Source organism: Apiospora hydei, assembly GCF_038363865.1.
Source record: "Apiospora hydei strain CBS 114990 chromosome Unknown utg000008l_segment0_segment0, whole genome shotgun sequence".
Classification (NCBI taxonomy): domain Eukaryota; kingdom Fungi; phylum Ascomycota; class Sordariomycetes; order Amphisphaeriales; family Apiosporaceae; genus Apiospora; species Apiospora hydei.
In genome coordinates, this window is record NW_027117367.1 from 1,938,644 (window position 1) to 1,965,334 (window position 26,691).

Below are 26,691 nucleotides of genomic sequence, written 5' to 3' on the forward strand. Positions count from 1 at the left end.
TGACAAGCTCATGGCAAGCGGTACCATACACCAATGACCATCACAGATCAAGCATTGCGGGCCAGTTATAATGATTCGGCACTCCATTTTGAAGCGATCATATAATAAACCGCTTGATATTTCAGGCGTGCTTCATCTGGAACACGACCTGCCCGCTCGAACAAATCTCCCAGCTCCTTGGACAAAACGTTCTTGGGCCAATGGTCGGTCCCGCCGAGCTTGAGAAGCAGCCGAATGACGGGAATATTAATGCGGCCCGTGGCCGGCTCGGTCTCTTCGGACAAGGCCGTATGGTAGCCCTCGAGCGTCGCCTCCCAGGTTTGGGTCGCGGAAAGACGGGCGCCTGCCCGGACCAGCCAGAACAGCTTCTGGACGGCGGCCTCGTCCCAGGGCCCCATCAATAGCTTCTCGGGGATCTCCGTGTCGCAGTGCACCTCGATCAGGCTGGTGTGATCGCCGAGATAGGTCATGTTGTGTGCTGACTTGGCCACGAAGGAGTCGTAGTCATGCAGGAAGTAGGCCATCCCCGACGGCGGTGTGCTCCCTTTGAGGCCGTCGGGATCGCTGGAATCTAGCCTGTTGGGCGTATTCGGGCTGCCCCATAGCTTCTCATGCTGGAAGAACCGGTCCCTTCCGTAGCGCTTAACCCAGAGGTCCCAGCATTCCATGATGAAGGAGACGTCGACCCATGAGTACTCCAAGAGAGAAGACTAAGTTTTGTGGGGTCAGCAGACATGGCAATCAAGCGTAAGATGGATATGCTCATACTCACCTGGAATTCAGGACTGCCGCCAAAACGCGAGGAATCCTCTTGCCAGCCGTGGTAGCTCTTGACTCCGGGGCCCGACTTCAAGCATCCAAACCAAACGTCCCAGGTTGGGCCAAAGGCGTTGAGGAAGGTGGCTCGTCGTGTGGCAGGCCCAGAGAGCATGTGGCCTATTCGTGGACTGGCCTTGGCAAGGTTGGCGGTCTCGCTGGCCCAGAAGATGCGTTCGAGGATCTCGAGAGGGAGTTCTCTCTCAAGATAGGAGCCCTTGGGCTTGCTAGGTTTCGACTTGTGCTTCTTCATTGCTGGCTTGTGGGCTACGTCTCTTTTGGCCTTCTTGGAGGGTGGTGGCTCACCCTTCTTGCGGCGCTTGCCCGGAATCCTGATAGGAGTTAATTCCATATTAGGCCCTCTTTCCTTTCCTTCCTTTTTATTTATTGGTTTCCTTAGTCAGTCGATGGGTGTCGCCTGCTTGGCTAGGCGAGGCCTGGTGGATGAACCCCAACTAATAATGTAGAGGCCAACTGGTTTCCTTGTTTAAGACAAAGTCGCCACATTTCCGTCAACTACGCAGCCTCCTGACCAGAGTTTGGGTGTCGAGCAGGTCAGGTTGACTTTGAGAGGTGCTGGAAGACTGATATCATCCCGCGGGGCTTCTATAGCGAACCACGGCCCTTTCCCCTCGTATGTGATGCGTTGCAAACTCTCCCTGGCTGTTGCTCTTCGCGGTGTTGTGAATGTAAGTGCAAGGACTTACATGCCGGAAAATTGTCGGATGTCAACTCCAAAGAGCCCCTTCAGCGGTGTCCAGCGCCTGACCAAACCTTTTTCAGCTTCCAAGCTTTCTCATGGGCCTGAAGATGCGCCAACGCAACGGAAACGGCCGTGCGTCACGAGTGGGTTTTAGCGCCTCGCCTTATCCGTCATTCAGTGAGTGATAGGCGCCTGTGAATTGATTAGCAGCAAACAATTATGCCTGTGACTTTCTGGAAATTTTCTATGTGAATGCAACCCCCCCTGCTGTGACGCCATAACCGGATTTTGGATGCCAGCAACGCGCTGAACGACATCAAAGACAGCCAGTGTTGTGCTGCAGCCATGCGATAGCCAAGCAGCATCAGTTACTTGTCCGTCTCCCGAGTATCCAAGATGGCAACCGCTCGCTTGCCCGTGCCTTCGCGCGGATTGCTTCGCTTTCTCCGCCTGCAAACAGAGAACCTCAGCTTCTTCAGCCAGAACCATGGCCAGCTCGGGCCTCACTCGTCCGGAGTCTTTTGCGCAGCCAGAAAGCAGCTGAGGCCTTCAAGGACAGGCTGCGCATCCCTGGGACAAGACGGCCCTCGCCTGCACTCGAGCCTGGTCAATCTGGAGCAACTGCTGCAGAAACGCACCCCTCGCGCCTCTCCGAACCCTCGACCGAGACAGTCCACCCTCTTTTCGACAGAAAATGGCGCGCGATGGGGCTCGTCAGACCAGCAGTCCGACCCTACCGCCTGCAAGCAAACATGGCAAGAGAAGTTATGGGGAAACCGGCCAAGGAAGCCGCCCGCTTCTACACTAAAGCCTGAGGACATACCCGAAACCGACGGCGAGGGGGAGAACAACTCCATGTTTAACAAGCGCCGACAGCTCAGCTCCAAGGCTGCCCTCGAGCCCCGGCTGCGTTGCACAGAGGTGGATGAGAACGGCGATGCAGTCTTGGTAGACAGCGAGTTCAAGAAAAGCGAACTTGTCGCAAGGGTAAGCAAGCGCGCCACCCGTCCAGTCTACACTGGAGCCTTTGGGTAGTTGCTGATATTCAGTGCAGTTTGGACTGTTGCCGCGCGATCTGCGCAAGATCGATTCGTCCAATCTACCGCACATATTGGTCCGGGAGAGAGCTATCCTCCTGAACCTGCTCCACCTCCGTGTTCTTATTACTCACAACCGAGTCTTGCTATTCGATGTGTACGGTTCCAAGAGCTCGTACCCCCAGTCGGCATTCATGTATGACCTACACCATAAGCTACACAACAAGACTCCTGCGACCAACGGAGGGCTGTCTTACGAATTCCGTGCCCTAGAAGCCGTGCTTCAGTCTGTAACGCAGGAGCTTGAGTCGGACTTCGAGGCCGTCCGCGACCCCGTCATTCGCATCCTCAGTGACCTGGAGGATGATATCGATCGCCACAAACTACGTGTCCTGCTTATTCTATCCAAGCGGGTAACTACTTTCGAGCAGAAGGCCAAGTTGGTGCGGGACGCTATCGAGGATCTTCTCGAGGCAGACGACGATCTTGCCGCCATGTATCTGACTGAGAAGACACACGATATCTACCGGGCACCTGACGACCACACTGACGTCGAGTTGCTGTTGGAGTCCTACCATAAGTTCTGCGACGAAATTGTGCAAGAAGCCGGCAATTTGGTGTCTGGCATCAGAAATACCGAAGAAATGTGAGTCGTGATCCACACTGCTTCCAACACCAGAGCACGTCACGCTGACAAAATCCTAGTATCCGGGCGATCCTTGACGCAAACCGAAACGCTCTCATGCTTCTCGAGTTGAAGTTCAGCGTGGGTACGCTTGGCCTGGCCATGGGTACCTTCATTGCGGGCCTTTACGGAATGAACCTGGAGAACTTCATCGAGGAGACCAACTGGGGCTTCGGCGCCGTCACGGGTGTTAGCGTCATCCTCTCGATCTGGGTTTGCGTGATCGGTATGAAGCGCCTCCGCAGCCTGCAGCGCGTCAAGATGCAGGGCACCGACCGCCGCGGCGTCGAGCAGGGCTACCACTGGTTCCAGGACGACGGTCACGCGGGCCTTCTCGACCCCCGCAGCCGCGAGAAGCTTCGCCGCATGAACATGATGAAGACTCAGCATACAACTAGCAAGAAGAGATGGTGGATGGGAGCGTAAAGGACGCCACCGATCCAGTGATACTCCTGTTTATTGGTTTCACGTGAGCACCGGAGACTGGCTGACCTTGGCGAGGCCAATAGAGACCTATACTATTGTAAAGAGTCGGGGACCTGTATATATTTATGCCCAGAAGACCTGGCTGTCACTACGTGTATAAAATGACGGGTTTTCGGAGAGATGTACGAATACTTACGAATGGCAGGCAATGCGCTGATAGTTGACGACTCCCAGCTTTGAAATACAACATTATGACCAGAATGAATCCTGTTTTTGTGCATATGTGATTCGTTATTAAACGCACTTGAGTGACTATACGGCTATCAGACTTTTATTCCATGTAGTCAGATACATATAAGTCTCATGCAGAGATGCATTGTTAGAAAACAGGTTGATGGGGGCCTGTGCCTGTCTATCTGCAATGAGAGGTATGCAACGATTACTTCATCAAATATCATGCCTCAGTAACAACGCAAGGGTACTCCCCCTTTTTTTCTTCAAGACTGAGAAGCCAAACCGTTAAAGACGGGCGTCGGCTACTTTCTTAGCTATGTGGCATGTAAGCACCACTATCTTTGGCGTAAAGGGGTGTGGAGTTGTAAGAAAACAAGCAATGCTCGTTGCGAAGCTGTACAGTGCCAGTCACGCCTTCATTGAGCCTAATGGGGCAGAGTAGAGACAAGAAGTAAGTCGGCCAGCTTTGCTTACGGGCTCTGCATATTGATGAGGCTCGGCCCGCCAGCGAGGAACGTCTAGGGCGTCCTGATTGGTAAGTGGGCACACGCCAAACGACGTATCACCAACCCAGGATCAGCAGAGAGTGTGTTGATTCTTCCACTTAAGCAGCAGTTGAAAATAAGGTCGCCAATCGGATCTGGTAAATCTGGCAAGGGACACGAATCCATCATCATGTCATTGAGGCTTGAACGCAGCCTTACGAGAATGGTGTGCCCGGTAAGACGTCTAGTCAGTCAAGCTCTTAGTAAAAGTAAATGCTCTCTGCCGCGGTTTTCTTTCTGTTCCGGTATTTCATTCTTATTTTGAGTAACCATAAACACTTCAAAGCTTTTTGGAGGTGACCAAGGCGCCGTCTCACTGTTCTCCTACCATGCCCTATCAGCATCAACTAGCATCTATATCAGAAGTGGTGGCTTCTTCTGCCCCTCCTAACAGACGTCTCCTCGTCCTCATCGGCCTCGGTCCGGGTATAGATGTCGCCACGGCTTCGCTCTTCGCCTCCAGGGGTTTCTCCGTGGCCCTCCTCTCCCCGGAACGCCGAGCGCTTTGAGGAAGACGCCGGCAAAGTCCCTTCTGCAGCAGCAGCAGCAACAGATGAGGAGGTAACAGTCAGAGTAGAGACGTTCCCCGTCGACGCGAGGGACCATGCCGCGCTCAAAGCGGCCCTCGAGGCGGTCCACGCCTCCCTGGGCCCGTCCGAGGTCGTCGTCTACAACGCGGCGCGCGTGGGCTTCTTGCAGTTCGGCGAGTTCACGCCCGACGAGCTGCTCGACGACTTCAAGGTCAACGGGGTGGGGATCTACGTCGCCTCGGTCTGGGCCATGCCCTATCTGGTCGAGCTGGCGGCGGCGGGAGGCAGTCCTCGACGACACCCGAGTTTCCTACTGAGCGGCAGCGGCATCAACTACAGTCCTCTCCCGCCGATCTTCAGCCTGTCGATGCAGAAGGCGGCGCAGTCCAATCTGCTCAAGTCACTGGAGCAGATGTACGGACCCAGGGGGTGCACGTCGCGCGCCTGGACATCAACGGCTTCGTCAGGGAGGACGACGAGGTAATGGCGCCCACGCGGTGCGCCGAGCAGCATTGGAGGCTGAGTCAACAGGGCCAGGGGAGCTGGGAGCATGTCGTGGACGTCGGGGATATGGATCCGCTCATTGAGGCGATGAGGGCACAAGGCATGATGTAGTTCATTTTTCACGATATAAGTCAGTGTACACGAAGCCGGAGATACCCGGATTAGACGACACCGAGTGTTTCTGGAAACATATCATGTTGCTGCTCTCTATCTGGAGGCCTCATCAATCCCCAAATATCAGAAGGGGAGGTGTAAATTTGTGAGGCGATACTTATCATGAGCTACTCTTTAATCACTGACTACATCTACGCTGCATACAGACTATTTACCAGCTGCTTCGCAGCCCCCGTTAACCCCTCAATCCTTTTCTCTTCACACCGACCCTCTACTGTTTGCCCATTGCTCCATCTCAACACACCCATTTATACATACATTGATTAATCCTTTGCCCTCGGCCAGAGTCTTTTCCCTTTAGGAGAAAGTAATACGAATCAGCATGGGTCCGAGTAGTGTTGTCTTCCTCTGTAAGTCCATGAATCTTTCCAGCTTTGCTTTGATCTCTTCAAGCCCCTCGTTTCGTCTCGGAAGATAGTCTAGAACGAGATATGTAAATGACTAAGACAGTGGAATGACTTGGCAGTAAAACCAATGCACGGCGTTACACTTACACGGAAGTGCAGCTTGTATTAGCCTAGTCTTCCGCGGGTACTGATGAGAAGGAGACGGGGTCGCATGGCGACTCATGTCTTGCGCAAGTGCATTATGAGAGTGGACAGACGCAGGGGATAAGAAGCCACCTAGCGAGCGCCATCCACTCATAAGAAATTCGGACCACTCTCGCTGTACTTTATATATAGTCTTTTCGTTCGTCGACAACAGCCCAGCAGCAAAGAGCCGGCTTTACAAGAGGCATCCAACCCTTCGTTCATGACCGCAACCCTCGGCAAAACGTGCAGATTCTATGCGGCATCAATAAACGCTATATGAAAGGAATATCATGGTTTCTTCTCCATTCAGCTCCAGCGCTGATTTCCTATGTAATCCAATAATTGTGTATTGTACCCCTGAATGCTCCGCACGACCCTAATCCAAACCCTGCTTTGGAAGTATGCGAATCGAAGCTACCTGCTAGGACCGGCTGGGTCTATGCTACCGATTTGTATGCTTGGTTGCTGTGCCGTCGCACTCCCGACCACCGCTTCCTCGTCGTCTTTATACACAACCGCGAGTGGCGGCCGTCGGGTGTCATTGTTGTTGTTCGCACCTGACTCGGCGTGCTCTATAGCACCCTGACTACTAGCGGCCCTGGGGCGGCCCTTGAACCACTTCAGTTTCCAGATCCCGCCCAGCGTTTCCTGAACGTTGGCGGTGCTCTTACTACGGCCCCGCCGCCGGGCGCTGAAGCCGGGGAACCCCGTAGACTTCCGCCTCCGCTTGAATGCTCGCCTCTGGCCGAGCCCGGCCTCCAAGCCCGATGGATCTACACTCGAAAAAGAACCCGCTGAGGCAATGGAAACGTGTCTACTGGTACCGCCACCCCCGAGCAACGAAGTGGTTTCGTCTACGCCAGTTGGTAATGTCACGGAGCGCCGCGCATTTATTGGCGAGCTTGGGTATGCCCCTTGATCTTCGAGCTCATCCCATATGTCGGCACGGTTCGTCCAACGTGTTATGGGCCCGAGGCCGGCCGTTAATGGTGTTGTCTCCGCCGCCGCGGCTGGGCCAAAGGTGTTGTAGGTGGCGGGAACCGCTTCGTTCTCGTCGCCGCTGAAGGCATCGGAATCAAGTAGGGATTCTTCTTCGCCCTCCGTGTCCTCGACAAGGCCAAGCCCAGGCGCCAAGGTGCTTTGCCCGACACCAGCAGGCGAGTGTTGCTCGTCGCTGAGACGCCAAGAGAGTGCGAGTACCCCTGAGAGTAGGATGGCAGTACCGAGGGTGATAAGACCGCCTTGCAGCGGTGTAATAAGGCTGGTTTGGTCGAAGTAAATCAGACCGTCTAGGATAGCGATGATGTTGTAAATGCAAAAGACAAAGGGATATAAAACCGAGGTCGAAATAAGCTTTAAACCTCGATGAAGGTAGTACAGCTGGCTCAGGGCCAGGGTGATTAGACCCAGCACAATCATCCAAGACTGCCAGTATACAAACTGGTTGTCGCCGTCCGATATAGTTCGTAGGATGAGTTCGACGGCAGACTTTGCGAAAAGCAGTGAATGGGCAGATAGGATGCCACTTATACATCCGTATGCGAGCCCTCGCGCAAATCGAAACCGTGCGTTGTGCGACAGGCTGGTCAAGTAGCCGATACCATCAACAGCAACAGCAATACAGACGACCAGCACGAGCTGAAACGACATCCAGAGTATAAACTGCCACCGGCCCATGAGAGCCATCAGCTCTTTCAGGCTATGCGCCGGGGAGGGAATAGCGCCAAAGATTCCTATCAGCACGGCGCCCGCAGAAACCAGCAACGTACCCCACAGACTCCATCTCGTGAACGGTTCGCTCAAGATTATCGTGGCGCATATCGAGTTGAAGACGAGACCGGCTGCTTGTAACGTCGATAATACGGGTAGTGGCAGCGTCGATATCTGAATGCTACTTCCTAGGATATTGGAGATGACGAACATGCCCATGCCCAGCTGCCATCGGCGCCTCCGGTGCGGCGGCCGGCGAACATCGTGCGGTCCCTTCTCGTCCTCGAGGATGTGCGACTTGCGCTGCAGGGTCAGCCCGAGCGACTGGACACTCGTCGAGATTAGGCCGACTATGACACCAATCTGTAGGACGCAGAGATGCGGATTAGAGGCTATGGTTCTTGTCTTGAGCGGGAGATGGGCGCTTGGAAACCTACCGCAATGCTCCCCCGGGAGACAAACCGCCTAGCGACCCCATTGCAGCAGTATATGGTCGGACTTCTTAGGTCATCTGGCGAAGGTCGCAGATGAAAAGCAAGCACGGCCTCGCATCGAGGTGATGATATCGTCGGCAGTCGGACAAACTGGTAGTCGTTGTCGTGGTTGTCGCAACCTCGACGTGTTTTCTCTTCAGCGCGCCGTTCGGGTCGAGGTAATTGCAGGGGGGTGTTCCTGCTTTAATGCAATCGAGGGGTATCGCGCTTTGTCGCACAACGTCGGTCAGGTAGCGTATGCAGTAACGAATGTTGTGGCTCAAGACAAAAGAGCAATCAAATGATGATGATGGGTGACGAGTGACGGTGTGGACGATGACGCCGCAGCTGGACCGGGGTCCTGCCCAAAATGGCGGCGTGGGATGGCCTGTCTCTCGAACGGTGGTGGTGGTGGTAGTTGTTTGGGGCGGTACCTAAGCCAGCATCTATTTTTGGTAGGGTTCTCAACAACTTCCTAGGTATCTTCCAAGATCATGGGGAAGCAGATGGCTGGATGGCAAATGCCGGGTCTAGCAGAGGGAGGAAACGGGCATCTGGAATGAAAATGCTGCAGTGATTTCTAAACAGCACGGCTCCGAAAGTACAATAAATAACCTGCGACAAAGGAGTCTCTTAGGGTGTAGCGATGCAAGTATTTGATGGGGGCAGGTGGACGGACGGCTGGAAGTGTCCTGACTTGGTGGCCATGGGGATGGATGTATGTATGCATGTGTTGTGGTCTGTCGTCTCCTTCTTCTTTCCCACTCCGGCATTGATTGGAGCCCTGGGCTTCTAATAACCAAGCGCTATGCCCCCATACCTCCCCGGGTGCAATTGCCAGCGATCAGAGATTAATAAAAGCTTGGTGCTTGGGGTGTTCGGGGATGATACTCGTTCATGTCACCAGCGCTGTTGTAACGGGGTCCACATGAACCAACATTCCAGCCAAGCAGAAACAAAGCACTTTCTTAACGAATCAAGCGACAGCCATGCTAGTTGTAGGTTAATGTGTTGCTGCCGATTCGAGTCTTACTTGGGCTGACTCTGTTGGACACCTGCGGCCTTGGGTGGGCACATGTAGTTCAATCATCAGTGTGTCTCTCTCAATCTATCCATGCTAAGACAGCGGATGACGAGAGTCGATGGAGAAGTTAACCTACACCTGCATATGCTACTTTAGGTACTCTAGGGAAACACAACCACGCCGCCGTCAAGGGGATATCTTTGGCAGCATAGCATGGGGAAGACAGCCGTGATAATACGCCAGTTTCGGTGCCGATACGTCAAACGTGGTTTTATTTCGACTTACTTATATCTGCTTACACACGCGAAAATAAGTGTTAATATATCTGTCCGATTTTACTTAGTTCTTCGAGAATAAGGATAAATACAACCTATAGAGTCGTTATTCACAGGACTTGATTGAAATGCTTTCGTCAAATCTGGATTCGCCGGGCTAACACCCAGTCCTGCTTTGGTAGGCGAGGTAAAGCAGCAGCTGACGGCTGACTAGCAGTCCGAGGTGCTGGTGAGGTCTGGGCAGTGACGCTATTGGCAATCCGAGCTTTGGGCCTGCAACCTGCAACCTGCAACCTGCAACCTGGTACGTCGGCCAGCTCCAAGCTACATACCTACCAAGCTACCAAGGCCCGTGTTTGTACATGCTAACCACCTCCAGGCGGCACTGAACTCGGACCCACCACTGTAACGGAACCTCCAACCTACGACAACTACATACGCCATTTCCTCCTCCAAAACTCCATAGCCGATTTCGAGATAATAGCTCCCCCCGAGGCAAGCTACCTTGAGCTGTATATTATTCTTCCACTCAACAATTTGCGTGAGCAGGTCTTCCGCCTAGCTTACTGCACCCTACCTTTTCCCTCTTTGTAATTTGTCGCTTGCCTTCCGCAGCTGTACAGCCTGTAACCTCCCCCGAAGTCCCTCATCCAACCCGAAAGCCGTCAAGATGGCGCAAGTCCACGGCATGTCCGACGACCAGGTAAGCCAGCACCCAAGCCGAATGCTTGCAAGATTGCAGTGTGATCATGTTAGTTCAGGAAGACTGACTCGGCCGCTTATTTGCAATCCCACAACCAGGTCGGCCAGGAGCTCCGCAAGATGACGGCCTTCATCAAGCAGGAGGCCTACGAGAAGGCGCGCGAGATCGAGATCAAGGCCAACGAGGAGTTCTCCATCGAGAAGTCGAAGCTGGTGCGCGAGGAGACGGACGCCATCGACGCGACCTATGCCAAGAAGTTCAAGCAGGCCTCGCTCTCGCAGCAAATCACGCGCTCCACCGTCGCCAACAAGACCCGCCTCAAGATCCTCGGCGCCCGCCAGGAGCTGCTCGACGACATCTTCGACAACGCCCTCAAGCAGCTGCCCCAGGCCGACGCCGTCAAAGGCGAGGCCAAGTACAAGGACGTCCTCAAGAACCTCCTCCTCGAGGGCCTCTACGCCCTCGTCGAGCCCGACGTCCAGGCCCGCGCCCGCCCCAAGGACTACGGCGTCCTCCAGAAGGCCATCGAGGCCGCCCAGAAGGAGTACAAGGAAAAGACAGGCAAGGACGTCAAGGTCACCATCGACAAGGCGGATTCTCTGCCCGATGAGAGGTGAGTGATATATTACCCTCTTCCCTGCCCGCCTACCCTAGAGGAATGAGAAGAACGGTAACTGACAATCCATCACGAATATAGTGCGGGAGGCTTGATTGTTGTTGGTGGCAAAGGAAAGATTACTATCAACAACACATTTGAGGAACGTTTGCAATTATTGCAGACTGCTGCCCTTCCTGCTGTGAGGAAGACGCTGTTTGGCCCGAACCCCAACCGCAAGTTCTTCGACTAAGCTAGCAAAGCCGAGGCTTGATAAGGTTCTGAATATATCACTACTAGACTGCACGTCGCGCCAAGCTGGTATTGTTGAAGAGGTAGGGGGTAACTGCGCATGTACAGAGTATAGCAAAGGAGGCAGAGTAAGAGTGTCCAAGGGGGCGGGAGAATGCATGTTTGGCACGCGATCAATCGAGCTGCTTTTGTTTCCATGCTCCGACAGGTAGGAGAGATAAAATCGCGTTCTTGTCTGTCAGTCTAGCTAGCTCGGTGCGTTCTGCTTCGCCTGGTAGCAATGGCGGAAGGCTCCATACATCGTTAACATCAAGCAGTGTTCTGCATATAGTCTTGTAGGAAACCCCTATGTGACCTTTAACTGTAACAGAACTTCGGTAAACATTAAGCGAAACCACCCCTCGACATATGGCATATCATTACACAATGCATTGGTACTAGCCCCCTTCTTATCTCCGCCTCCTATTTCAAACATCGCTGTCGTCATTGACATCAACGTCCTTTTTCTTCTGAAGGGCCCATTTCTTCATGAACTCCCTCTGTTTGGGCTTCCCAGCGTCCTCGTCCCTCTTGGTGTGGCCGATCAAGTCATCGATGATGCTGGTCTTGGGCGGCGGCCGCGTGCGCACTGTATGCGCCAGACGCTTGCCAACCGTATCGATGGCCGCCTTAACCTCCTTGCGTGATACGAGGCTGTTGTCGCTGATGGTGTCATGTATAATCTTGAGTTTCCGGGTTAGGATATCTATGAACTTGTCAAAATCGCCGGCCGAGGTGTCTATGGGGCTGCTGCTGTTGCTGCTGCTGCGTGGCTGCGAGACGGTAAGTCTACCTCCAGCGAGGGTAGCAGCAGACGGCAAGATCTGGTTCGGCATTCTTGACGGAGTGGCAGGCGTGGCGGGCGTGGAACACTGAGTGACGTTGGGGCTGCGTAAGAACAACCCGTCGTCTATTACCATATTCAGGAGCTTGACATTGGCTTGGAGTTCTTCGTAGTCCGTCTCGTGTGTTACGGTAAATTCAGGCGCGTTTAGGCGTGCCAGAATGTCTTTCCGTGTCAGCGCATCGTCCGGATGTAAAGAACTTAGACCAGGTTGCCGGAACAGAGCTGCAGCTGCGAGCCGACGACGGAGCTCGCACAACCTGGGTGTGGAGGGAGGAAGGAGGGATATTGCGATCTGACGCTGTGATGTCTTTTCCACGCCGCCATGGAGATACAAGCACATTTGGCTGCACTAGGAAGCTGTTAACACTTTTACGAAGACGAGTTGACGCACGATCTTGACTTACGTAACTATTCCATTGCTCTCCTGTTCCAGGCAGTGCTGACACAAGAGCTTCGATTGTTGAGAAGTGATCGATACGTATCCGAATATCTCTGCTGACGATAGGATCGAGGCTCATGCGTACCAGGATCTGGATGGCACCCATCATACTTTCAGGGGCCAAGTTTGGCGCCATTCGTTCTAGTACCTTCAAGAACGTAGATATCGGAGACCAATTTCTTTCCCCGTACGGCTGCTCCAAGCCAGGTGACGAGTGCCACTGGCTGTTCTCGTCAGGAAATTTGCGGCTTCCAATGCTCTCCAATATGTGTTGAAGGCGTTTGACATCGACGAGTCGACGCGTATTCTCCCGACAAAGCGCTATCAGGTTGCAGTACTGCATACGTAGCTGCATGTTCTTCTCCAAACAAACCTCGTCTAAGACCCACTGATACAACTCCGGCGGCAACTCCTTCCCCTTGGATGCTAGAGCAGTTGGCAGGCCACGAACGAAAGTCTCTTCCCGGGTTGATGTATCAGCAAGAAAGCTCCATTGCTTCTTCGCCGCCAGTCTAGGGAACGGCGTCCGGCGAACATCGCGAGAGGGTGCCTCGAATTCAAAGAAGTAGTAGTGCGGTTGAGAAGCATCCCCAGTGGTCCGGTTCATAGCTCTGACCAGTTTGTCGCCTTTGGACCCTTCCTCATCGCCGTGGAGAAGCTCCTTCGCCGCTTCCCGCATGTTTGTAGGACGAGGCTCATCTTCACCCTTGGGCCCTTCATTCACCTTCCTGGTGGCGTCATCTTGCTTGAGGAGAGCCTCGGCCCTCCTGGCACTCTCATCTGCGGCATCATCTTCCCGTGCATGCTTGAGCAGAGCCTTGAGGTCGTACTTGTGCTTCTGGGGCTGCGTCTGCACGACAGGGGCAGCGCGAGAGTTAGCAGATGCGACCCGCTTGGCTTTTGGTGCTGTAGAGGGCAAGGGGGCTTGGCCTGGTTTCCTTTGGCGTGCCGCAATCTCAGACAGAGACTCGAGAGAGTCGTCCGAGTCGCCCGAGTCCTCGTCGTCGGAGCCTCGGATTACATCATCACGGCTAAGAGGTACTTTGGTCCGTCGCTGGGGCGTAATGGGCGAGGACGGGACATTTGGGGAGGACGGGATATTTGGGGAGGACGAAGTGGGCTGCATCGGCACTGCCTTTGGTCTGGGTGGTGCAATGGTTTCTGATTTGGTAGTGGGTGTGGCGCCGCCAGAAGGATTTTTGGCGAAGAAACCACGGATATCTCTACTTTGCTTCATTCTGCTAGGTTGTTCGAGCGGATATCGTGCCCTTTTCGTCTCGTGCTCACCACCAACCAGGTTGAGGCGAATGATTGAAGGTGGACAGACAGACGCGCGTGGGGCTAATCACTATCGCGACTTCTCGTGTTCATTGACCACGAAAGTCACATGATGGTGGCGGTTGACTGCCAATCAACTTTCTCAACTCCTAAACTCTATTATCCATTTACGGACGTTGTTCAATCTGCTCATCGTTGACTTATTTGTATTCAGCCATTTTAATAAATTGAATATATTGGGAGTTGAGTTCGATTTGCCGTATGGATTTGTGTCCAGTAGGTAGTATTCTCGATTGAATTTCAAACATGACCTAGGGAGAGTTCCAGGTACATACATGGTTGTCATGTTTCTCATACTGTAGGTAGGTACGACGGCCCTCTTGCCTCTGAAGCAAAAGTAAGGCGTGCGAAAGAAGCAGTGGAAACAGCCCCTTTCAGTCCATGCACCACCATGCAATGTGTGATGGATGGATCTATCAATCGAAAACTTGGCATTTCGATTCTCCTTCGCCTATAATGAGGGACGTGCGGTGCGTCGCATACCTGGGCTCCTAACTGCCTAAGGACGATGGAAATTGTACCAAGCGCTTTAGGTCCCTTGATTACCCTCTTCCCCTGCTACTAGCGTAGTGAAGAGTAGTAGGTAGGTATGGATGGATATAGATACAAATAATCAGATCCTCATGATCCAACCCGCCACTTTCGTTTAGCCGTCTCGCCAGTATGTGGTAGGCAGTTGCCAAGGGGAACGCCTCCGGAGTTATTGTACACAGGAAGAAACGTCAATTAAAAAGGGTCCTTGACAAGCGATATTAGATCCGCGAGGGTTCAGCGCGACGCACCAACACACGGCATCTCCCGCGGCACCGCGGCTTGATCTGCTAGAACTGTATTACAAAGCAGTGGAATCTGTCCAGAATCTAGTTGCGCAGATGGCAGGCGCCCAACGAAACTGATGGAAAGAACGTATATGGGTATGTAGGTAGGTATATATCAAGGGGTCCTGTCGCGGTGAAATACCCGTATGTAACAAACATCGGCTGTCTGATCTGAACTTGGGCATTGGATCCATGCCCGGCGCCCAAGATCCATCCCATGTACCTCCGAGCTGGGTAGGTACCTGTTCGTTCCATCTTCCCGGATTTCCCGTGAAGAGCATTTTCCCCGTATCTAGCAGAGACGGCAATCGTTTGGAGCCTTATGTCACGACCCCCATGATGCCATCAGGTTCATCTAGTCTGAGGTAAGGAATTGGTGTACATAATACTATGGCCGTCCTGGTAAGGTCGAGTACCGTTCAAAAACTGTGCCGTGTCGTTTGTGAGGCTAGGAGGTGCCAAGTTGCCCACGTACGTGTACAACGGAGGATCTAATTTAAGAGATTCCTGCCGAGTGGGACTTGCGCAGAATAGCTGACGAGAGACCAGAGACGCGATGAGCCACCTCCCACCCACACACCCCCATGCATGTATGATGTGATCTCCGGGTGCGTTACAGTGGCCGTGCAGTCTGATTCTATTTCTACGTAAGAGCGCGGCACAGATCACCAACTGCGTGATGACAGAACTCGGCGACGCCTGCCAAGTCGGCTTCCTTTCTGGCGACTTCATCACCCGCTTGACGACTCTTGGTCTTTTCGGCAGCCCGGCAGTGCAGTGCGTACGAAGGAAGATCTGACTGGTAGTAAGTCTCACCTGCAGCGGCTTTCTCTCTCTCTCTCTCACTTCTGTCTACGTCCAGTTGTGGAGTATGCATGTGTGGCCGCGGCATCGCATTTAAGGACGGTCTTTAGTGAGACCCCGATAGGCCACCCCACTGCATCCGGTTGACGCATACGGCTACATCTAGCACTTGAGATGGATACCACACAGTGCCAACTGGACTTGTGCCATCCACCACGGATCGGGGTTGTGGTTTGGGGACGCGAAAGCGCGATTGGTGTTGGCTTGTGCTGTTACACCTGGCTGGAACACTTCCCTTCTCGTTGCCAGGCCACTTGTATTGTACGTGTTTATTGAGAGACATTCCTGACCACCATACAAGAAGAGGCTGTGTGTGTATACGGTTACGGATTTGCGCGGAAACAGTAAGCAATTTCATCATCATGCATAGGTACTGGCGCGTTCACCAAGACCCGAGCGGGCTTTGAACTGAGGAATGCGGATAACAGATTGCCTCTGATCCAATGCCTGATACCCCAAACATTGTTTCCTTAGAATCAGGTACGTGCCTTCGCAGGCTCTGTGCTGGGGAGGATTGGCGGTCTTGGCGCGTCATACCATTGCAGTGCAAGTGCAAGGAGATATGGCCAGGCAGGAGGGATGCAGTCAAACACGAACATCAAGAGCCATGCAAATGCTAGGTTTTGAAGAGAGCCACATTTGAGACTCTGGCAGGAGAGACAACGTGTAACAAGCTAGGTTGGACCAAGGAAGAGGTGTGTACAGTTGTCCGATTTAGCTCCTAAGTAAAGCCGATATGCTTTTTGCATTTTCCGAGTTCAGGGCGAAAATAACACAACCCCCTTCTGTCTCTGGTTGAGCCGGGTGCCTAAGTATGTACCGAACTAGATGACGATATTAATAAAGCAAAATGCGCCTTGCATTCAATATTCTATTGCCCAATCCGCTCATAGACGAACTTCAGAGCAGCAGCTAACAATAATTCCAGTATCGTGCATCGTACCGGCATCTAGATAATGCCATTCGGGCTGTTGGGAACATGTTGTCATGGATGGACCATCTGGGTTCGGGTTTAAGTGACCCAAAAGACCCCGACCGGATCCAGAAAAGATGCTTGGATCCCGAGGGAAGCAAGGAGCCCCGAGTCCAGGTTGGATGTGTCGCACGTACCAATCAAGTCGGTCCTCATCAACGAAAAATATCGATTGACGGAAAATACTCTTGTCAAATCTATGAGACTGGTAGCACATTGAAGTAGGTAACGCGGCAGCGGGAGGGACAAGGGGGTTTGGATGACCTGGACTGCGCCTTGTACCTCTCTCACTCACCTTGCTTACTTGCGTGCTTACCAAGCTGCTAAGGTCGTTGGGAGAGAAGGAAAATAGGGACACCTAATCTAATACAAGGATATGTATCTAAGGTACTGTGAGATCCGGGTGGGCTGGCTTCGCGCGGTTTGTGTCCAGCCCCGAAGCTAGTAGTCCTTCTTACAGATGGAAGAAGGAAAGGAATTCATGTCGGCAGCCAGTCAGAATCATGCCAGAGCCTGTCGGCGCTGTGCTCACTCGGCCCAAGTCAGAAGAAAATGGGATACCTACATGTACAGATGGGCACAGGAGCGAGCGCATTGATTCTGACAGCAATCAATACCTGACAAGGCTCGTGCCAGGGAGCTCCCGGTCGCGATAGTATCCATCCATCCTGCGATCTTCTCTCTTGGCCAGGCCAGGCCAGGAACCGTAGAGTGGAAACATGCAGCGAATGAATCAGGTAGAAGGTGCTAATATACAATACACAGCACAACTGCCGGGCAAGCCAGGTAACCCTTCAATGTTATGAAGACGACTGACTTCGCGCTGATCACAGTGACAAATGGGGCATCGGAACAAGCACATACTGTACGAGAGCGGACCCAGCTATGCCGGCCTCCCTGCTAGAACCAAGCACCCCAAGCCTTTGCAATGCAGTATTCCCGCAGTGCATGCCAACCGCTAATCAGTTCGGGCTGCTAGAGGTCAGCGCAACTGATCGTCTAGGTCTAGTGTCAAGGGGGGTGGGTGCGTTCTCCTCCCTGACTCTGCTATCAGGCTCCTCAGGTGCGCAGTGGCAGGGTAGGTACCGTAGGTAGGTGGGTGGTAGGTACCGGCTGGAACTCGCTCGCTCGCTCACTCGCTCACTCGCTCTCCGCCTATTCAATTGGGTTGCGCTGAAGGATAAGCAGGCTTTCTTCCAGCAGTTGGTTCGGACAAAGCAAGTACTTGTTCATGTCCATACCACGCCTGGTTTTCTACCCAAGGTCCCACCATAACCCCCCCGGGCCATCCGACCAGAACATTAGTGATCCTACCCTCGAAAAACCAAGGCTCCAGTTTACCTTATTCCCAGTCCCCAATCCAATTGTCGCCGTTTCCCCCTTCCAAACCGATCTTGTCCCTTTTCCACACAACAAACCGCCTCTCCAACCCACCGTCGCTACAGGACGGAGTTTGCAAACACGCAGATTTCGGCTCTCAAAGGGTATCTACTGTTTAGACAGCATTAACCCCTTTCCGGCGTTATTTCCCGGCCGCAAAAAGGGAGACGCACGAGCGAATTGTCAGCGACGTCGTGACTTCGGATGGGCTGTCTGTTGTGGCTCTAGCAAACTCTCCGTCATCCGGTTCTGTCCCCGCCAATCCAGCGCTTGTACGCACACCCAAACAACAACACCGAATCACCAGCTGGAGCGAGGATTCTGAGAGTCGAGGCCACAGAGGCCACTCTGGCGGAACACTTCGAGTTTGTCGGGCGCCGCCCGTAATACTCACAACATGGCGAAAGGTGGCGATGGCGCCAATGGCAAGTCCAAGGGAGACAAGGGTGACAAAGGAGACGAAATCACACCTAATCGGTCCAGATGGGCTACCAGGAAGTTGACGGTCAAGAGCGGCGGAACGAAGCGAGTATCGATAATAGACCGGATACACAAGCGGACGACTTCGACAGAAAAGAAGAGGCAATCCGGGACGAGCCAGGGATCTCGGCTGGAAAGCGTCAACGAGCCTGACGAGGAAGTCGACCAAGACGATGCACACAGCGCAAACTCGAGCACCGATGACGAAGGCAGAACTCTGTTCTTCAATCAGCCCTTGCCAGACGAATTCAAAGACGAGACGGGACTTCCAAAGCAAACATACACGAGAAACAAGATCCGGACTGCCAAATACACACCGCTCTCATTTATTCCCAAGAACTTGTGGTTCCAGTTTCACAACATCGCAAATATATTCTTCCTGTTCTTGGTTATTTTGGTGGTAAGTTCCGGTGCTGTGTCGTGGTTAACTGGAAGCTGTCATAATAACTTGGCTTCTATCTAGATCTTCCCCATATTCGGAGGCACCAACCCTGGACTGAACGCCGTACCTCTAATTGTCATTATCGCCGTTACCGCCATCAAGGATGCCATCGAAGACTATCGCAGAACGGTCCTCGACAATGAACTCAACAATGCTCCGGTGCACCGACTCGTCGGCTGGGACAATGTCAACGTTGCAGCTGATCAGGTATCTACTTGGCGCAAGATCAAGAAGGCATCCAGCAAGTTCTTCGGCGCAATATGGCATGCGATCGAAGCATTATGGAAGAAGAATCCCAAGGAGAGTGCCATGCGTGGCATTGCAGACCCTCGCCCGTCTGTTGATACCCATGTCACAGGGCCCAGAGAATCCATGGCTATCTCGCCTAGCTCGCACCGCACCTCGTTCTTGTCTGCCCGGGAGGACATCCAGATGACACCGGTTCCTTCGCCTCTCGCTTCGCCTAATACTCTGCCCGTCCCCGGTGCCAATCGATCTTCGGCTATGTCCTTCAACTCAAACGAGGCAGAAGCATTGGAGCGAGTAAAAGGCGACCTCATCAACCACAGGTTGCCTACCAACGGCGGCGGTCGTTTCCACAGAGATGCTTGGAAGAGTATTCAGGTCGGAGATTTTGTCCGTCTGTACAATGATGACGAGATTCCTGCTGATATCATTGTCTTGTCAACATCTGACTCTGACGGAGCATGCTACGTGGAAACCAAGAATCTGGATGGCGAGACCAACTTGAAGGTGCGCCAGGCGCTTCGATGCGGACGCTCACTGAAGCACGCCCGAGACTGCGAAAGAGCCCAATTCAGCATTGAAAGCGAACCCCCGCAGCCGAACTTGTATAAATACAATGGTGCGATCAAGTGGCAGCAGGAAGTCAATGGCCATGAACGAGATATGTCGGAGCCCATCTCGATCGACAATATGTTGCTCCGAGGTTGCAATCTTCGAAACACTGAATGGATCCTCGGTGTCGTTGTGTTTACTGGACATGATACAAAGATCATGATGAATGCTGGAGTAACGCCCAGTAAGCGTGCTCGAATCGCTCGGGAGCTCAACTTTAACGTCATTTGCAACTTCGCCATCCTCTTGGTCATGTGCCTAATTTCTGCCTTTGTCAACGGCGTTGCTTGGGGCAAAAGCGATGCCTCTTTGGCCTGGTTTGACAACGGGTCTATCGGTGGCACGCCGGGGCTGACCGGATTTATTACGTTCTGGGCCGCAGTCATCGTCTTCCAAAACTTGGTGCCTATTTCGCTTTACATTAGTTTGGAAATCGTTAGAACGCTTCAGGCAGTCTTCATCTATAACGATGTTGGTATGTATTACGACGTGATCGATCAGCCTTGCGTCCCGAAGTCCTGGAATATCTCGGACGACGTTGGCCAGATTGAGTACATCTTCTCTGACAAGACCGGCACCTTGACTCAAAACGTCATGGAATTCAAGAAGGCAACCATCAATGGCCAACCCTACGGAGAAGCATACACCGAAGCGCAAGCTGGTATGCAGAAACGCTTGGGCGTCGACGTGGAAAAGGAGGCTGCGAAAGCCAAGAAGGAGATTGCCGAAGGCAAGATTCGAGCCATTGCAGGACTTCGCAAGATCCACGATAACCCATACCTTCATGAGGAGGATGTCACATTCATTGCACCCGATTTTGTCGAAGATCTTGCGGGGGTTTCCGGTCCGGAACAGCAGGCGGCAAACGAGCATTTCATGCTCGTCCTAGCTTTATGCCACACGGTCATCGCCGAGCACGTACCAGGCGACCCCCCAAAGATGCTGTTCAAAGCACAGTCGCCTGATGAGGCAGCTCTGGTAGCCACGGCGAGAGACATGGGTTTCACGGTCCTCGGCTCCACGGCGGATGGCATCAAGCTGAACGTCATGGGTGAAGAGAGGGAATACTCGATCCTCAACACAATCGAATTCAATTCGAGTCGAAAGCGAATGAGTGCGATTGTGAAGATGCCGGATGGACGTATCGTCTTGTTCTGCAAAGGTGCAGATAGCGTTATTTATTCCCGTCTCAAGCGAGGAGAGCAACAAGAACTCCGAAAAACGACTGCTGAACATCTTGAGATGTTTGCAAGAGAGGGTTTGCGTACACTGTGTCTCGCGCAGCGTGTTCTGTCGGAGCCTGAGTATCTCGCATGGCGGAAGGAACACGACAAGGCCGCTACTGCGTTGCAGGACAGAGAAGAGAAGCTTGAGGAGGTTGCCGACAAGATTGAGCGAGAATTCGACTTGATTGGCGGCACTGCCATCGAAGACCGTCTGCAAGATGGAGTACCTGACACCATCGCTCTCTTGGGCGAAGCCGGTGTCAAACTCTGGGTCTTGACAGGCGACAAAGTCGAAACTGCCATAAACATCGGTTTCTCATGCAACCTTCTCAACAATGATATGGAGCTTATCCATCTGAAGATTCCGGAAGACGAGACTGGTGCCATCACTGAAGCGGAATTCTTGCAAACGGCGGAGGCAGAGCTGGACAAGAATTTGAAGTCCTTTGGTATCACAGGTAGCGATGAGGATCTTGCCGCCGCAAGGAAAGACCACCGCGCGCCTGCTCCTACGCATGCCCTCGTCATCGACGGATTCACGCTGCGATGGGTACTTCACGAGACTTTGATGCAGAAATTCCTACTTCTATGCAAGCAGTGCAAATCGGTCCTCTGCTGCCGTGTTAGTCCTGCCCAAAAGGCTGCGGTCGTTAGCATGGTCAAGTCTGGCTTGGACGTCATGACCCTTTCCGTCGGTGACGGTGCCAACGATGTGGCCATGATCCAAGAAGCCGACGTGGGTGTTGGTATCGCTGGTGTGGAGGGTCGCCAGGCTGTTATGAGCTCGGATTATGCCATCGGCCAGTTCCGCTTCCTCCAGCGTTTGGTCCTAGTACACGGTCGATGGTCGTACAGACGTCTTGCTGAGACCATCTCCAATTTCTTCTACAAGAATATGGTGTGGACCTTTGCAATTTTCTGGTACCAGTGCTTCACGGATTTCGACATCACATATCTCTTTGACTACACGTACATTCTGATGTTCAACCTGTTCTTTACTTCGGTGCCCGTTATTCTTATGGGTGTTCTGGACCAAGATGTGTCCGATGCTGTTTCGCTCGCTGTCCCCCAACTTTACCGCCGGGGTATCGAGCGTATGGAGTGGACACAAACCAAGTTCTGGTAAGTGACGAATAATTAAAGTCTGAACGTCACCGTATCTAACTGTTTACTTCCCCTAGGCTCTACATGGTCGATGGCATTTACCAAAGTGTCATGGTGTTCTTCATACCCTACCTCGCCATCATCAACGCCACAACTGTTACTGGCAACGGACTGGATTTGGCCGACCGCCTTCGACTCGGGACTTACATCGCCCACCCCGCCGTTCTGACCATCAACATGTACATTCTCATTAACACCTACCGATGGGACTGGATCATGTTGCTTTGCGTTTGTCTTAGCGACTTGTTCATCTTCTTCTGGACTGCTATATACACTTCGGGGACGTGGTCTGAGTTCTTTTACCAAGCAGCCGGTCAAGTCTACTCGGAAGCGACCTTTTGGGCGGTCTTTTTCATCACCCCCGTCATCTGCTTGTTCCCTCGATACGCAGTCAAGGCGATACAGAAGGTGTACTTCCCGTATGACGTTGATATCATTCGAGAGCAAGCAATTATGGGGATGTTCAGGCATCTCGACCATAAAGATGACGCAGCCGAACCCGAAAAATCCGGCTCATCTCACTCGTCCGATTCAACCATCAAGCGGGGCCACGAAGCTATGCCAAGTGTGGACGAAGACCGACGGCCTATCTACCCGCCTACAGTCCACTCGACTGCGACACACAACGCTCGCAGCCACAACGGCAGCGATGGCACAAATTACACACGGCATTCTCAAGCGTCGATGGAGATCAACATCCGCCCGTCCTTGGACCGGGTGAGGCCATCGTACGACCGTATGCGAGCTTCGATGGACCGCGTGCGGCCAAGCTACGAAGCAACCAATGAGTTCACCTCCGCAGCCATGCTTGGCCGGTATGAATCGACACAGTCGACCGGCCCCTCTCCGGAGCCTGGACAAGAGACCGGCATAGTAGGCCGCATCAGGAAACGAACAAGAGGCAAATCGTTTAAGTCCCCGTTTGCCTTCCATCACAAGGACAATAACATCCAGGAACATGAATAAAGGATGCCTTGTTCCTTAAGCCAATTTACTTACGCCTCAATGATCTTGTATGAGGTCCACGACAGTCAACACCTCTTGACGACCTTACTTATTCTTTTACTATCTGTTCCTACATCGAAAACGAGTGCCCGATTACCTAATGTCTTCTGGGACCATTACTTGTTTCGTTGTTTTTCTTATCTTTTTTTTTTGGCATTGGCGTTTCAAGGGCATTGGGCACAGCGAAGAGATAACTGTACGAGATGACTGACTGCTTGCTGGGGTTCCTGGTGGAGGGACCTAGTTTTCTCATTCCTTCTCCTTTTTTGTTTTTTTGATAACTCACGGATTCCAACGTGAAGAAATGGGACATGGCGTTATCCGAGATGGGCACGGGAAATCCTTTTGACTTTGGATTACAAGAACACTCGACGGGGATGAATTGATCGACACGAGAAAGACCATTCATTGGTTTGTATATATCTGTACGTCCACGGTAGATGAAGGGGTGGTGTGGGTGACGGTGGATTTGAGAATATATAATACAGAGCAGCATTAGAAGCAAAACACAGGAATTTTTATTGCCCATAACACTTGAGACTGGTTCTGGGTTCGAATCCAAATATCTAAATGTGTTGGGGGAGATGGCATGACAATGAGCCGATGGCAACATCCATAATGTAGTAACTACATGTACTTGTAGTAGCAGTAGCCTTTCAGCCACACCAGCCAAGCCAATTGTAAGCGCCCCGCGCCACAGTACAAACAACTGGACCCTGTGCTGGATCCAAATGTCCCGCCCAGATCAGTCGATTTAATAATAAATTGATCTTGATAGGGGTGGGCATTGGCTAAGCGTTGAGCCGCTATGAGCGTCCCTTCGTGAATCTTGTCTTTTGTTGTCACAACGGCTCGGAGAGAGACGTCGGTCGAATAGGCATCGCCATGGCCAGCAAGGGTTTTGAAGATTGGGTCGGCCAGTTGACCGACGTGGCCAAGAGCTTCCCGTATGTTTCGCTAAACTGCCCATGCCGGGCCGAGGACGAATCTGCTGCTAACCTAACAACAAAACATGTAGACACCAGGATGCATGGCAGTTGATTGCACCCTTTGTTTGGTCAATTACGGCCATCGTCTTCTTGTACTTCCTGATCACCTCTCAAACGAGTGCCACCATTCGATACACGGTTCCTCCACCCAAGTACCCCGAAGGAGAACCCGACATCCTCGTGTCGCCGTCTATCAAGGTTTCTGGCAGCAGCGCAGTCCGGTGTTACTCGCCAGCCACTGGCCAGCTCCTCGGTCTTGTCAATCCTTCAACTCCGGCCGGAATCGACCGCGCCATCGAAGCCGCAGCTGCTGCCCAGGCAAAATGGGCCAAGACGACGTTTGCCCAACGACGTGCGGTCTTGAAGACCCTGCTTCAACATGTACTGGATAACCAAGAGCAGATATGTCGCGTCAGCAGCTTGGACTCGGGAAAGACCATGCTGGATGCTCAACTCGGCGAGATCCTCGTCACGACAGAGAAGCTACAGTGGACCATCAACCACGGCGAGAAGGCGCTGCAGCCCGAGAGAAGACCTACGAACATCCTAATGACCTACAAGCAGAACAAGGTGGTATACGAACCCATGGGCGTCGTCGCCGCACTTGTCAGCTGGAACTATCCCTTTCACAATTTGATTGGCCCTATCATCGGCGCCATCTTTGCCGGCAACGGAATCGTCGTCAAGGTCAGCGAACAGACCTGCTGGTCTTCTGCCTACTACACTAGCATTGTACGGGGAGCTCTGGTCGCACACGGTCAAGACCCCGCGTTGGTCCAGACAGTTGTGTGCTGGCCGGCCGCGGCAGGGCATCTGACCAGTCACCCGGGCATCTCGCACATCACGTTTATTGGAAGCAAGCCGGTGTGCCATCACGTTGCTGCGAGCGCCGCCAAGACCCTCACACCCGTGCTCGCCGAGCTGGGCGGCAAGGATGCGGCGATCATTACCGACTCCGCCAAGGGTGACCTCAAGCGGATCGCCGACACGCTCATGCGCGGCAGCTTCCAGGCCGCGGGACAGAACTGCATCGGCATCGAGCGTATCATCGCCGCCCCGGGCGTCTACGACAAACTCGTCTCGATGCTCGAGCCGCGCGTCCAGGCGCTCCGGTTGGGCGTGGAAAAGGACGTCGGCGCCATGGTCTCGGACGCCTCCTTCTCCCGGCTCGAGGCGCTCGTCGAGGACGCCGTGGCCAAGGGCGCCCGGTTGCTGGCGGGGGGTAAACGCTATACACACCCGGACCATCCCTCGGGCTTCTACTTCACCCCCACGCTGGTCGTCGACGTTACGCCAGATATGGCGCTCGCCAACGAGGAATGCTTTGGCCCTATCATGACCATCATGCCGTCCCCATCGGGCAAGGCCGAGGATCTCCTGAAAATAGCTAACGCGCCCGAGTTCGGCCTCGGCGCCTCCGTTTGGGGTCGCGACTCGGACCCCGTCGTCCAACAGATCGTCCGGGGTGTCCGCGCGGGCGGCGTTGCCGTCAACGACTTTGCCGTGTTCTACGCCGTGCAGCTGCCCTTTGGCGGTGTCGGTGGCTCCGGGTACGGCCGGTTCGCTGGCGAGGAAGGGCTCCGCGGGCTGTGCAATCTCAAGAGTGTCTGCGAAGACCGCTGGGGCTGGCTCGGCATCCGCACGGCCATCCCGCCTGCGGCGCAGTACCCGATCCGCAACCAGGACAGCGCCTGGCGGTTCGCCAAGGGCGTTGTGGGCATCGGATACGGTATCGGGCTGCGCGGGAAGATTCAGGGGTTGGTGGATATCGTAATGGGTGGTTGATGACAGGCAGATGTGGTAGTGAATAGTGTTTACATGGCTCGGGCAAAGCGAGGGGGGTTACATGATGCTGCGCCAGGTAGGATGAGTGTCGTGATCTACTTGATAGTCATGGTCATTACGCAGGCCAGTGTATTGGAAGGGTTCAGTCAGTACATACAGTGGAGGATGAATCGAGACGATAGAGACGACGTACATATAATTATACCCTTACATTCACATAGCACGTTTTATATGCAAATGATGCATTGGAGTAGTATTGCTGGAGAGGACTTGTGTGAGCTATGGGCATTCTTATTTCTCTACGAAGGGCATAACTATTACTTAGGCCACGGCATGATCTTTAGCATTCGCGATGTCGGTTTCGGTCGGTTTCGTATGATTACGCCTTCTGAAGCGATGAACGAGGTAGTTGGCAGTAGCCACGCAGTCTCTGAGGGCACCAGTGAGTTTCGTCACTGAAGCAACGTCATGTTCGTATTTCCATTTTATCTCCTTCCAACCCCTTGTGGGATATTATATTCAACCTGCTGCCCACTTGGGAGACAGGCTTGCCTTTTGCCATCAGTGGGCCTGTGCAGAAGGCAAGTGCAGTTCAGACAGACAACATAGCCCAAGGCTTCATCCACTAGGGAAAGAACGACACAAGATCAGAGGCCTTCCAAATTTTCGGGAACAGATGTCTATTCGAGCCGGGGTTCTGTTTGTCTGTCTCTTTTCCCGCAACACTACGAACCTCACTTATTCTCCCCCACCAAGGAGCCTTATTATACACATACATATGTATACATCTACAGCAGACTTCATTCCCAGCAGCCAGGAAACCAT

The 26,691-nt window shown here is 53.1% G+C and overlaps 8 protein-coding genes across 8 annotated transcripts; 5 read left to right on the top strand and 3 right to left on the bottom strand.

Moving 5' to 3' along the window:
* Positions 1-65: 65 nt before the first annotated feature.
* On the bottom strand, positions 66-1,168 carry PG997_011178 (uncharacterized protein; the record flags this gene model as incomplete). The annotated part of the gene is made up of 2 exons (XM_066815493.1): positions 66-710; positions 773-1,168. The coding sequence occupies 2 exons, from the start codon at positions 1,166-1,168 to the stop codon at positions 66-68; spliced, it is 1,041 nt and encodes a 346-aa protein (XP_066664783.1).
* A 747-nt stretch (positions 1,169-1,915) lies between these two features.
* PG997_011179 (inner membrane magnesium transporter MRS2) lies at positions 1,916-3,667 on the top strand (the record flags this gene model as incomplete). The annotated part of the gene is made up of 3 exons (XM_066815494.1): positions 1,916-2,506; positions 2,574-3,202; positions 3,262-3,667. 3 exons carry the CDS (start codon positions 1,916-1,918, stop codon positions 3,665-3,667), a joined length of 1,626 nt encoding a protein of 541 aa, XP_066664784.1.
* A 1,211-nt stretch (positions 3,668-4,878) lies between these two features.
* On the top strand, positions 4,879-5,460 carry PG997_011180 (uncharacterized protein; the record flags this gene model as incomplete). Its single annotated transcript, XM_066815495.1, has 1 exon — positions 4,879-5,460. The coding sequence occupies one exon, from the start codon at positions 4,879-4,881 to the stop codon at positions 5,458-5,460; it is 582 nt and encodes a 193-aa protein (XP_066664785.1).
* Positions 5,461-6,601: 1,141 nt separating this feature from the next.
* PG997_011181 (uncharacterized protein) lies at positions 6,602-8,375 on the bottom strand (the record flags this gene model as incomplete). The annotated part of the gene is made up of 2 exons (XM_066815496.1): positions 6,602-8,289; positions 8,360-8,375. The coding sequence occupies 2 exons, from the start codon at positions 8,373-8,375 to the stop codon at positions 6,602-6,604; spliced, it is 1,704 nt and encodes a 567-aa protein (XP_066664786.1).
* A 1,912-nt stretch (positions 8,376-10,287) lies between these two features.
* PG997_011182 (vacuolar ATP synthase subunit e) lies at positions 10,288-11,220 on the top strand (the record flags this gene model as incomplete). Its single annotated transcript, XM_066815497.1, has 3 exons — positions 10,288-10,372; positions 10,426-10,985; positions 11,070-11,220. Exons 1-3 carry the CDS (start codon positions 10,340-10,342, stop codon positions 11,218-11,220), a joined length of 744 nt encoding a protein of 247 aa, XP_066664787.1. The 5' UTR covers positions 10,288-10,339.
* Positions 11,221-11,686: 466 nt separating this feature from the next.
* Positions 11,687-13,781, bottom strand: PG997_011183 (uncharacterized protein; the record flags this gene model as incomplete). The annotated part of the gene is made up of 2 exons (XM_066815498.1): positions 11,687-12,454; positions 12,510-13,781. The coding sequence occupies 2 exons, from the start codon at positions 13,779-13,781 to the stop codon at positions 11,687-11,689; spliced, it is 2,040 nt and encodes a 679-aa protein (XP_066664788.1).
* Positions 13,782-18,314: 4,533 nt separating this feature from the next.
* PG997_011184 (uncharacterized protein) lies at positions 18,315-23,053 on the top strand (the record flags this gene model as incomplete). Its single annotated transcript, XM_066815499.1, has 3 exons — positions 18,315-18,797; positions 18,861-22,045; positions 22,105-23,053. The coding sequence occupies 3 exons, from the start codon at positions 18,315-18,317 to the stop codon at positions 23,051-23,053; spliced, it is 4,617 nt and encodes a 1,538-aa protein (XP_066664789.1).
* Positions 23,054-23,977: 924 nt separating this feature from the next.
* Positions 23,978-25,866, top strand: PG997_011185 (succinate-semialdehyde dehydrogenase; the record flags this gene model as incomplete). Its single annotated transcript, XM_066815500.1, has 2 exons — positions 23,978-24,039; positions 24,111-25,866. The coding sequence occupies 2 exons, from the start codon at positions 23,978-23,980 to the stop codon at positions 25,864-25,866; spliced, it is 1,818 nt and encodes a 605-aa protein (XP_066664790.1).
* Positions 25,867-26,691: the final 825 nt, after the last annotated feature.